Source organism: Penicillium hordei, assembly GCF_028827395.1.
Source record: "Penicillium hordei strain IBT 12815 chromosome Unknown utg000001l_segment0_segment0, whole genome shotgun sequence".
NCBI lineage: Eukaryota > Fungi > Ascomycota > Eurotiomycetes > Eurotiales > Aspergillaceae > Penicillium > Penicillium hordei.
The window spans coordinates 1,922,266-1,933,194 of NW_026623142.1; the positions used below are offsets into that span (position 1 = coordinate 1,922,266).

At 49.5% G+C, this 10,929-nt stretch overlaps 5 protein-coding genes across 5 annotated transcripts; 2 read left to right on the plus strand and 3 right to left on the minus strand.

Annotated features, from left to right (window-relative positions):
• Window positions 1–22: 22 nt before the first annotated feature.
• Window positions 23–2,171, plus strand: N7537_000717 (putative alpha-L-rhamnosidase B; the record flags this gene model as incomplete). The annotated part of the gene is made up of 3 exons (XM_056891775.1): window positions 23–907; window positions 964–1,235; window positions 1,286–2,171. The coding sequence occupies 3 exons, from the start codon at window positions 23–25 to the stop codon at window positions 2,169–2,171; spliced, it is 2,043 nt and encodes a 680-aa protein (XP_056756770.1).
• A 305-nt stretch (window positions 2,172–2,476) lies between these two features.
• N7537_000718 (chalcone isomerase domain-containing protein) lies at window positions 2,477–3,736 on the plus strand (the record flags this gene model as incomplete). The annotated part of the gene is made up of 1 exon (XM_056891776.1): window positions 2,477–3,736. The coding sequence occupies one exon, from the start codon at window positions 2,477–2,479 to the stop codon at window positions 3,734–3,736; it is 1,260 nt and encodes a 419-aa protein (XP_056756771.1).
• Window positions 3,737–4,082: 346 nt separating this feature from the next.
• N7537_000719 (glutaredoxin) lies at window positions 4,083–4,532 on the minus strand (the record flags this gene model as incomplete). Its single annotated transcript, XM_056891777.1, has 2 exons — window positions 4,083–4,237; window positions 4,382–4,532. The coding sequence occupies 2 exons, from the start codon at window positions 4,530–4,532 to the stop codon at window positions 4,083–4,085; spliced, it is 306 nt and encodes a 101-aa protein (XP_056756772.1).
• Window positions 4,533–5,616: 1,084 nt separating this feature from the next.
• N7537_000720 (uncharacterized protein) lies at window positions 5,617–7,286 on the minus strand (the record flags this gene model as incomplete). The annotated part of the gene is made up of 2 exons (XM_056891778.1): window positions 5,617–7,098; window positions 7,194–7,286. 2 exons carry the CDS (start codon window positions 7,284–7,286, stop codon window positions 5,617–5,619), a joined length of 1,575 nt encoding a protein of 524 aa, XP_056756773.1.
• Window positions 7,287–8,435: 1,149 nt separating this feature from the next.
• On the minus strand, window positions 8,436–9,611 carry N7537_000721 (BAG family molecular chaperone regulator; the record flags this gene model as incomplete). The annotated part of the gene is made up of 1 exon (XM_056891779.1): window positions 8,436–9,611. The coding sequence occupies one exon, from the start codon at window positions 9,609–9,611 to the stop codon at window positions 8,436–8,438; it is 1,176 nt and encodes a 391-aa protein (XP_056756774.1).
• Between the last annotated feature and the right edge of the window lie 1,318 nt (window positions 9,612–10,929).

A 10,929-nucleotide genomic window follows, 5' to 3' on the forward strand; every position in this document is an offset into this window, starting at 1 on the left:
CTACCTCTCCAGTCAGCCACCAATGGCGCAACCATACTGGCACGGTGTGATATTGATTCTTTGGTCCCTCTTCTCGCTATCCGTTGCAAACACTTGCTGGCGTAATACCACTTGCTCTGGGCCAACAGCCACTGCATTCAGTGGGCCATGGGAAAAGAATATATACGCACCGGCATCGCGAACAGTACGACCAGCCTCAACTTTATCAGAGTTGAAAACTAAGGCTGTCACACACCCTTCGCATCCATACAAAGCAACATTACACGGCAACGGCTCACTTATCGTATTTGACTTTGGCATTGAGGTGGGTGGAATTGTCCATCTAGACTACACCTCCACCGGCAGCGGAGCTCTAGGGCTGGCGTTTACAGAAGCCAAAAACTGGATTGGAGAATGGTCGGACTCCTCAAGTGCTCTATATCATGACGGCGCGTTGTACGCAAATATTACTTCAAATGGAAATGGCACATATGTCATGCCGGACAAATACTTACGGGGTGGATTCCGGTACTTGACGGTCTTCTTGGTCACAAATGATTCGGCAAGTGTTTATATTGAAGATTTGAGCTTAGAGCTCGCGTTTCAGCCCACTTGGTCAAATCTCCGAGCTTACCAGGGGTACTTTCACTGCAGTGATGAGCTTTTGAATCGTATCTGGTACAGTGGTGCATATACTCTGCAGACAAATGAGGTCCCTGTGAATACTGGCCGCGTTACAAAGGGTGTTACATCTGGATGGGTAAACAATGGAACTCTCGGGCCAGGAGAAACGATCATTGTTGATGGTGCAAAGCGAGATCGTGCGGTCTGGCCTGGTGACATGGGCATTGCTGTTCCTTCGGCTTTTGTGAGTCTGGGAGACTTGGAAAGTGTAAAGAACGCTCTGCAGATTATGTACAACACCCAGGTAAGCTCTGTTGTTGTTCCCTTTAAATATATACCTGACGGTTCTGGAAAATATAGAACAAGACAACAGGCGCATTTGATGAGTCTGGGCCGCCATTGAGTCAGAAGGACTCGGACACATATCATATGTGGTCTATGATTGGTACCTATAAATATGTGCTTTATACCAATGACACAGACTTCTTGTTGGAGAATTGGGCCAGTTATAAGCATGCCATGGAATATATATATGAAAAGGTGACTTATCCCAGTGGACTTTTAAGTGTAACAGGCACGCGAGACTGGGCGAGATGGCAGCAAGGCTATAACAACTCAGAAGCACAGATGATGTATGTTGTGAATCCACCATGCACAGGGCTTTCCAGCTAATACATTCTAGCCTCTATCATACCTTGCAGACAGGAGCATCTCTGTCTTTGTGGGCTGGAGACTCGGGCAATCTATCAACCAAATGGAGCTCCCAGGCCGCCAATCTCAAGAAAGCAATCAACACCTACTGCTGGGACGAGTCGTACGGCGCATTCAAAGACAATGCAACTGAGACCTCTCTGCATCCACAAGATGCTAACAGCATGGCAATTATGTTCGGTGTTGTAGACGAAGAGCGCATAGCCAGCATTTCAGAAAAGCTTCTCAGGAACTGGACCCCCATAGGGGCTGTAGCTCCTGAGTTGCCAGAGAACATTGCCTCGTTCATATCCTCTTTCGAAATCCAAAGTCACTTCATTGCCCACGAACCTGCACGCGCACTGGAACTCATTCGTCGCAGCTGGGGCTGGTATATCAACAACCCGAATGGTACAGAGAGCACTGTGATTGAGGGCTATCTACAGAACGGGACTTTCGGGTATCGAATGGACCGCGGGTATGGCTATGATCCATCCTATGTCTCACATGCGCACGGCTGGTCCTCCGGTCCGACCTCTGCCTTGACAGAGTATGTTGTCGGTCTCTCTGTGGTCTCGCCACTAGGATTGACGTGGAAAATTGCGCCGCAATTTGGAGATCTGGAATTTGCCGAGGCTGGCTTTGTCACCTCTCTTGGGAAGTTTGAAGCATCTTGGGTTTTGAACTCGAGTGGATATGTGTTGGATTTCTCGGTGCCGAAGGGTACTGTTGGGGATGTTACTTTGCCCTATGTCACTACGTCGAAGAAGCCTTCGATTACCTTTGATGGTGACCAGTTGACGAGAGGAGTGGCTTATGTTGATGGCACTGCAACTGTCAAAGTCACCGGTGGCTCTCATAAGGTTGTTGTCAGATAAATATTAACCGCTCACGCAGTCAATGATCTGGATCTCATACTGCATACACATCCTTTCTGTATAGAGGTTTGATCATTTAGCTGACCATCATCAAGATGTACCAAAATTTGCACAAGATAAATAAAACGTTATCATTATAAGTAATCCAAAAATAAAATAAAATAGAGAATCTTATTCCATCGAATTCATGTTGGTACATGACGGGTTCATGTAGATCATGCCATATCACGTGCATCCCCACACTCCATCGCCGTCACCCGCCAATCCTGCCCTCAAGATTCCTCATCAAATAAACCGAGCTCAAAATGGCCTCCACACTCCGTCAGAACCCATGGCGGGCCTACCAAAACCTCACCCGGCAACAACTCCGCACATCACGCCTCTCCTCCCGGCATCTCTCCACCACGTCCCTCCGCTCCAATGCAACCAATAACCCCCTCCGCTCCCGAGCATCCGCAGCAGCGGATCTCCAGCACGCCTCCCAAGCTCAGAGGAAGATGATCCTCTCCGCAGCCGGCATAATTACCTGTGCAGCCGGTCTCTACGGCGTCATCAAGCTAGACCTATTTGGCCTTAACGAGCTAGACACAAACAAAGATGACAAGACCACAACCGCACCCCCGAAGAACGGCGCAATGCGCATGGACGGACCAGTCGGTTTCACCAGCGGCGGGCCATCATTAATAACAATCCAAGGCCAAGACAGACTCGAGCAAGTGCCAACAGGAACAAGCACAATCCCCCACTTCCCAAGCACAATCCGACTTCCCACATCCGAAGCAACAGAAGGCAAGCAAACCGGCGACGATCTAGCCCCGTCCACAGGCGAAGAATACCAACTCCTCGGTCTCGGCATCCGCACCGTCTCCTTCCTCTCGATCCAAGTCTACGTAGTCGGCCTGTACGTCGCGAAATCCGACATCACCGAGCTACAACGACGCCTCCTGCGCACAGCAATCCACCCGCCCACCCCCGGCGCCGACGCGGACTCTGCCATTTCCGGCGCCGGTGCAAGCGCTGCTACATCCCTCGTCTCGCCGGAGCGCCAGCAGCTCAAGGAGCTTCTCCTTGATGCGGAGCGCGGCGACGCCGCCTGGTCGGCGATCATCAAAGATAACGGCATCCGCACTGCATTCCGCATCGTTCCTACCCGGAACACGGACTTTATGCATCTGCGCGACGGATGGGTGCGTGGTATCACTGCGCGCGCGCAGGCCAAGAAGGCTGCGGAGCCGGGCGAGTTCCAGGATGAGAGCTTTGGAAGCTCGATGAATGATTTCAAGGCTGTTTTCGGTGCTGGGAAGGGGAAGTCAGTGCCCAAGGGACAGACGCTTGTTTTGATGCGTGATGCGCATGGCGCTTTGGATGCGCTTTTCCAGCCTAGGGCTGATAAGCCGGTTAAGTGGATGGGGCGCGTTGCTGATGAGCGGATTAGTCGGCTTGTTTGGTTGAATTATCTGGCTGGCAAGACTGTTTCGAGTGAGGGGGCCCGGACGAGTATTGTCGAGGGGTTGATGTCGATTGTTGAGAGGCCCCTTGGCACTATTGTGCAGAAGGTTATCTGATTTGGTTTTATTTGTTTGTATTAACATACCTGTACCTTAGTTAGTCGCTGTTCATTTTTTTGCCCTCTGTTGGCTCTACCAAAATACTCCAGAGCTGTATGGCAATGCTCCACTCAATACGCATCTAATGCTAGAAGATGACAGGATTCTCCTGATCCCTTCAACTCCAAGCCATGGAAATATTTGCCCACATTACATGTATCTACCAAACCTAAGAAAGAAAGTCCAAGAGACGTCTAGGAGGTAGATAAGAGGTAGAAGCTGTGCAATAAAAAAACTTCCTCCGTATCTAATTTATATTCTAAATTTGCGCCTTGGGGGATTCTTGCTTGTGTGACATCATCGCTTAGATCGCACCAGCAGACTTGAGTAGGTCCTTCAGGTCCTTCTTACCCTGGAGGTCGGAGTTACCGCCGATGTGCTTCTTGTTGATGAAGATGTTGGGGACGGTGCGCTGGCCTGTGATTTCGGCAAGAGCGCTCTGGATAGCATCTCCCTCCGCTGTGGGTAAACTCATATTAGCGGTTGATTTTGAAAAGAGACATAAAGATGTATCAGAAATATAAACAAGTCATTTCTAAAGCCACTCTTCTTGTGGGAAGAATACAAGAAGCAACGCAAAAAAATAAAAATAGAAAGACTCACCATCCTGATCCAGCTCAAGAGCAGTGTAATTCGCGTTCAAGCCGTCAAGCAACTTCTTGGAGGAGTCACAGTAAGGGCAGTATGACTTGGAGAAAACGACAACAGCGTTGTCGTTAATGAGGGACTGAGCACGAGTCTTTGCGGCGGACATGGCGGCGGGATTTGGGCCGGCGAAGGAGCCGAAAAGACGGGTGAAGATGGACGAAATGGTGGGCGGTTTGTGACGAAAATGGGAAGAGGCGATGTCTCTTTTTATAGGATATTCGGGGCGGGGTACCGGTAAAAAGACGAGAGGATTGGTTGGTTGTTCCGTGAAGATTGCGGGATTGAATGCGGCGATGATGTCAGGTGATATTTGTCAGCTGGGGGAGCATGCACCGGGCCGAGACTCTTGTTTGGGTAATGTTTAGATGGCTATGTAACTATATAGTTCGTAGATGTCTACAAAGTACAATTCTGATATGTCTTGAACTAGGCAGCTGGCTGGCGCGGTATCTACACACTTACAAGTACAAGGAGCAATTCTGCGTAGATATGATGTATTCGTCCATTCAACCTGATATCTGATTGGCTCCGTAAGCAACTATCTAGCATTCAACATGCGAGCAAATCCAGTTACCTGACTGCTCTCGCCAACAGGCCGATCAAACCAAAGAAAGAGGAGAAAATCGCTAGCAAGAATGCTTGGGAATATGGAAAAACAGGCTTTAAAGATGTTTCAGGGAGAAATCCAGAGATTGGAGAAAGGAAAGGAAATCATAGGATCAAGAAAATCACAGGAAGATATAGGACGAGAAGGACGAGGCGCACACCACAAGTAATGTTTCGAGGTGCGAGTCCCTCGTTCCCATCCCATCCATCACTGAGGCGAGCTTTTTGGAGTTCCCTCCTACCATCCCGGTAGGAATTGCAATGATAAGAAAGAAGGGAAATATCAAGGAATAGATGCACGGGAGGAAAAAAAAAAAAAAAAAAAAAACCAAGACCAAGAATAGCGATGCTCTGGTGTTGAAGAAGGAAGCCGGATTAAAAAGCAGTCTGAAGAAAATTGAACTCAAGGCGAAGAAACGCACTAGATCGCGGGATATAAAGGAACAGAACCGACAAAACACCATCCCGCCGGAGACGCTGGAAATAAAATAATAACAGAGAAGGGAATCAAGCAGATGTGCAAATATCAATGGTATGTTGAGGAAATAGGCGAGAGATTGGACAGATGGCGGAGTGGGAGTCCGTCACATCACAATGCAGCATCCGCAGCCCTTCTCTTTCTTCGGTGGCTGCTGCGCGGTGACAACCGGAGGGCTCCAGTTAGGGTTGGGGTTAGGTGTTAGTCCCATTGGGGGTGTGTCCTGCACCTTTGGCATGGTGCTGTAGCCGGTACTCGTATTCGGACGGGGTGGCTCTGGGCTCTTTGACGGCCGAGGGGGTAGCTCTTCGAGCTGTAGGGACTCAATCGGTTGCTGTTCTGGTTCTGGTTCTGGCTCGGCCTTGGTGGTTACAGATGGCGCGTCGAATGGATGCACTGCGAGGGGCGCGAAGTTGCGGTCGTATGTGTTCGGTGTCCGGCCTTCCTTCTCCCACTGTTCCTGCATAATCTTTTTGGCGACAGTCGGAATCATCTGTTGGTCAGGTGGAAGGCGGGGATCAGGCTTGTACATGGTTGCCAACCACGGGGGGTCTCCTTCGGGCCGGTTAGCGGCTGTTGGGGGACGACTATCACCTGACCGGGTGGTTGGACGTTGTGTGTTGTTACCAGAGACAGCACGAGATCGAGGAGCGCTGGCCTTCCTGTTTGTCGGTGGAGCAGAGGTCTTTCGGTTGGTAGAGCCGGTGCTCTTGACTGTCTTCTTGCCTGGGGTGTTTTGTGAACCGTTGAATCCGCGGCTGCCCGGTCGGCTCTCTGGAGAAGGAGTTGAACCACCTTGCTCAACGTTGATAGGCTCGCTGGCTCTGCGGCCGCGTGAGGACCGGTCTTCTTCATCTGTTGCGGCACGACTCCGTGAACTGCGAGAATCGCGGCCCATGGCGCCGGAGATGGGAACTGGACTAATTGTAGAGACGGGTATTCGGGAGGCGCTCTTTCCAAGGCTTGGGTGGCTGTAGATGCTAGCTGCTGCATCGTCCGCGGCAATCTCCTCTGGTCGGCGAAGATCCCAGTGTTCCCGCTCATTGTCATCTACATTGCCATTCACATCCCGCTTGCCGGGTTCTTCCCGCACTTTCGGCCAGGGTTCGGAGTATTCTATAGCGGGTGAGTTCGCGGTACCAGTCCCATTAGCAGGGCTCTGCTGTGAATCATGGCTCCTCCCACGTCCTGCACTTGATTTGCTTTCTCCTCTCATCCGTCGCTGGAAGAGAATGGCCGCCTGATGGAGCTCCTCACTCTCGATCTTTGCCAGTTTGTCTCGGTGGATCCATTTTTCCTGGTTCGTTTTTCCATCCAGGTACAATTTAAGGCCGTCATTGTCCTCCTCAGGTTCTTTACCGGATGCCTCGTTACCAAACGCATCTCGCATACTGCCTACTTCACTCCCATGTCGGTTGAGACTGTGTTCCCTCCGTCCTCGGTTTGAGGCTAAATAGGGCGATTCATGTGCGTGGACATTGCGCGAGACTGAGGAGCTGCGTGAGCCGTTTGAGGTACGCTGTCGAGAAAATTTTGCGCGGACGGAGTTGGAGTCGTGTGAGTTGCGTTGTTTCAGTGAGTGACTTTCCTGCGGGGAAAAAAAGGGATCAGCGCTCTTTTCTTCTTTTCCACGTTCTTGAGCTACCAGGCTAGAGACTGGAATGCCACGCGGACTAATCTTACCTCGGGGCCAAGTGGCACCGCAAAATCCCATTGCGAGCCATCCACGGGCGATGCTAAGGCATCTGCAGAATATGCCGTAGCGACGCCCGCCATTCCAGTTATTGTTCACAAATGAAAAAGGCCAGTCCAGCTGTAACCCGGTTCAACAGGTAGAGATGTAGAAAGTGGTTTCGGGTCAAGACATTCCAGGTAGAGTCGAAAAGTGGAGTGTAAGGGGGTCACACCGAAAGCAGCAAATTGTCAACAGAGACCCTTAGGGTTGACCACTGCAGGGATGTTTTTCCCAGTTTGTCAAGTTTGGTTCGACAAATAAGAGCTGGCGGGGAGGGGCTGGGCCTGTGGAAGGCTTTCCTCGAGGTCTCGCGGGGGGTTGAGACAAGGAGAGTGTACCAATATGGATATGGTAAGGGGGTGAAATGAGTGAGAGTTTCGAGAATAGAGAGAAAATGGAAAACGGAAAATGGAAAATGGAAAAGAGAAAATAGAAAATAGAAAATAGAAAAGAGAATGTCAAGATAGGGAAAAAAGAGGGAGAGTCTAAGGAGATGAGTCGTCGCCAGACTAGGAATAGCACTAGAAATAGCCTAAACCAAGTCCGACACTACGGAGAACGGGACTATGTACATGGATCTACTATAAGGAGTACCTTGTACAATATAGTATTTGTTAATGCATATTCCCAAACATGCATCATATGTCTATCTTACATATTAATCAATAACCCGTTCGAAATCTTCAATAGACCAGAATTTAAAAAAGATCTCTGAGGATTCTCGCAACTTAGCCCTGGGCCGTGCTTTGCCCCTGAACCATGTTGATCACCTTGAGATGCCGCTAAATTGATCTAGAGAGTAACGGCGAAAATACGGAGTATTCCTTTGAACTTCCCCCCACTTAGTGTATACTTACATGAAACAACAGGGGAGAGAGAGGGAAAACAAGAAGAGAAAGAAGAAGAGAAAGAAGAAGAAAAAAATAAAAAAAATTGGTGTATACATGGCGGCAAATAGTCTTTGAGGTAAATCGCAAAGTGATATATCACAAACACGCTAATGCCCTCCATGCAAAGAAACACCCGGAGCCGGTCCCAGCAAAATGGAAAGTTGACCAGTGAGACAGCCCCTCGGTATGAGATTGATACATGTTGTACATGTCTACGTATGTCTGTAACCAAATTTCAAATCCCCCAATATGCACAGCGAGATGGGGAGCCGAGTAGGCAACTAATGAGCTATGGTACAGCTATGCAATTCTATCCAGCTCGCCGAGCACCGCCTGCGTATCCTTGATGAGGGCCCGACGTGCATTGCGGGCCACCTCGTCACCATTTGGCTCGATTCCATCCGCCTTCAACTGGATTTGTGCGAGGATCGTCTCGCTCAGTTTCTTATGTTCATAGTCCCGCTTCTTCGGGTCACTAGGCGGGTTCGCAATGTATTCCTCACAAAGCGGCTTCATCTCTTGCTCGAACCATCCGGCCAAAGCAGTGACCTGCTCCAGCGGCGTATGCAGCAACTTGAGGTTAGGTGGCGGGGCAGGGACGCCTGAGTGGCCCGACGACGTAGGCCGTGGCGGCCGAGATGGACCAGAGGCTTCTGTGCTGACAGGCGACTTCTTGCCATTGCGTTTCTTCTTTCTCGAGCTCTTGCTCTTTCCACTTGGGGGCGTGGGAGGGGACGATGCATCTCCTGCACTAGTGGGGCGGGGTAGCGGCGGCGGTGCTGGCGCCGATGCAGTTACAGGAATGTCTTGTCCATCGTCGGAGGCATCGCTCGGGGAGCCTGCTCCTGCTTCGGAGACCACGCATAGCACCTCGGAGTGCTGCTTGAGCCCCTCGGCTTTGCATGTACGCGCGTTGTTCTTGAGTAGCTTGCCCTTGTACAGCAGTCTCACACAGTCCCGGTGGCCGGCTCCTGTGCTCTCAGCGGCAGCCTCTCGTAGGTCTCCAATGGTCAAGACATCGTCGTCGATCGCGTATGCGCGGAAGCGCAATGGGTAGATGGTGCCACGGTGGCGGAGGGCAATAATATCCGGCTCGGCATCATCTACTTGGGGGTCCGCGATGTCTGAAGGTGTGATATAACTGAAGTCCTCGTCGCTAACATGCGGATTGGATGCGGGAGCATAACTCGGCGAGCGACGTAGCATTTTTAAGGGGTTGCGCCAACTCATCACGACGACGGTGAACAGGCAGACGGCAACAGCTGCAAAAATGGCGATAGGTTGATTATCTGGGGTGAGTGGTAGCTTTTGCGCGAGAGAACCGAGGGGCGTGTTGGACAGGTAGGTGAGAACAGGGTCCAGTTGAAGGCGGAGGGAATGTAGATGAACGGGGAGGATGTCGGCGACCTGGTCTATGTATACTGCGCACTTCTCGCCCAAGGTGGACTGAGCGAGAGTTGGGGGCAGTAAAGTCATGGATCTCTGCGGAGGGGAGAAGAGAGCAGGTGGATGGTGAAGTCATGCCCCCAAATCGTCCAGAATAGGCAGATAAGGCGGAGAGTACTTTTTTTGCCATCGCATTGAGCAATTGGTGTACTCCCAACAAGGGGGTGTCTGCCTAGCGGAGTGTCTGAATTCAAGTCGATTCTTTTGGTGTTGGAGTTACGGCGACATTTGGAATGGTTGGGATAAGTTGACAGATGGCTTGTGTACCTCGAGGCTGCCTGGAAGTGTGGCGATACTTGAGGCCTGAGGCAGACCTGTTACATCTGTTAACTAACCAGTTTAGTTACTTGTCATACGACTATCTTAAATATGGTGAGATATTTCCCGCTCATCTCGGGTGCCTCTGATATATTATCAAGGTAGCTCCTCATTCGTTGTAGTATGGAGGCTCTTTTGCGATGTTGAGTAACCCAATTTGACCTCGATCGGCGCATGAATGTACAAAAACGCGGGGTCATATATCTCCCCACCTCTTTTGGTTTGTATTAAAATATCGGTTGGGTAAGACACTAACATAGTGGCTAGTCAATCATCTTAATATGAAAATTTCAAAGAGCAACATTCCAAGGTAGTTCGTAACTATGTGTCCTAAAGAGTCCTAGGGAGTACATGTAACTGTAGGTTCCTTCCACATTGTTTACTATTTCTATAACTGTAAATGGACCTTCCATACATGGATAACTATATTCTGCTCACTTGATTAATTATCCTTTATATGGTAAAAGACCCTGCATTTTGATCATGAAAAATCGTACATATTTTGGAATTTCTACATTGATATACTCTATATAGTTATTGACTATGCTTGTTCTTATGCGCGTCTGTTCTCATCCACGTGTACAACTAGAGACTCGATGCTTAAGTCGGTGCTTATGATCAATGACGAAATTAATAGAGATGTAGGAATAAGGTAAGTTTATGGATGTAGGCCAGAATTGAATTATCAATTTCTTTGACTACCTCTATGAGGCAGTAATTGCTGCCCAGGGGTATACTGGATATTAATAGCATCTAAAGATCCTATTTTTACTGTATTAAATTAATATCAATAGTACGCATCAACCAATTGAAATGTATGGGGGGGAGATATAGTTATATTTCGGGTGGGAGCGGGTTTAAGGGATGGGAATTTTCCCATAAAATTGATCATAGACTGATGAGCGATATTAACGGCCAGTTATGTCATCCCAAAGCACAAGTGGCTCAGTGGTAGCCTTCGTGGTCTAGTTGGTTATGACGTCGGTCTCATATCCTTTCATATGACATTCTTGGTAACAAGATTGACATC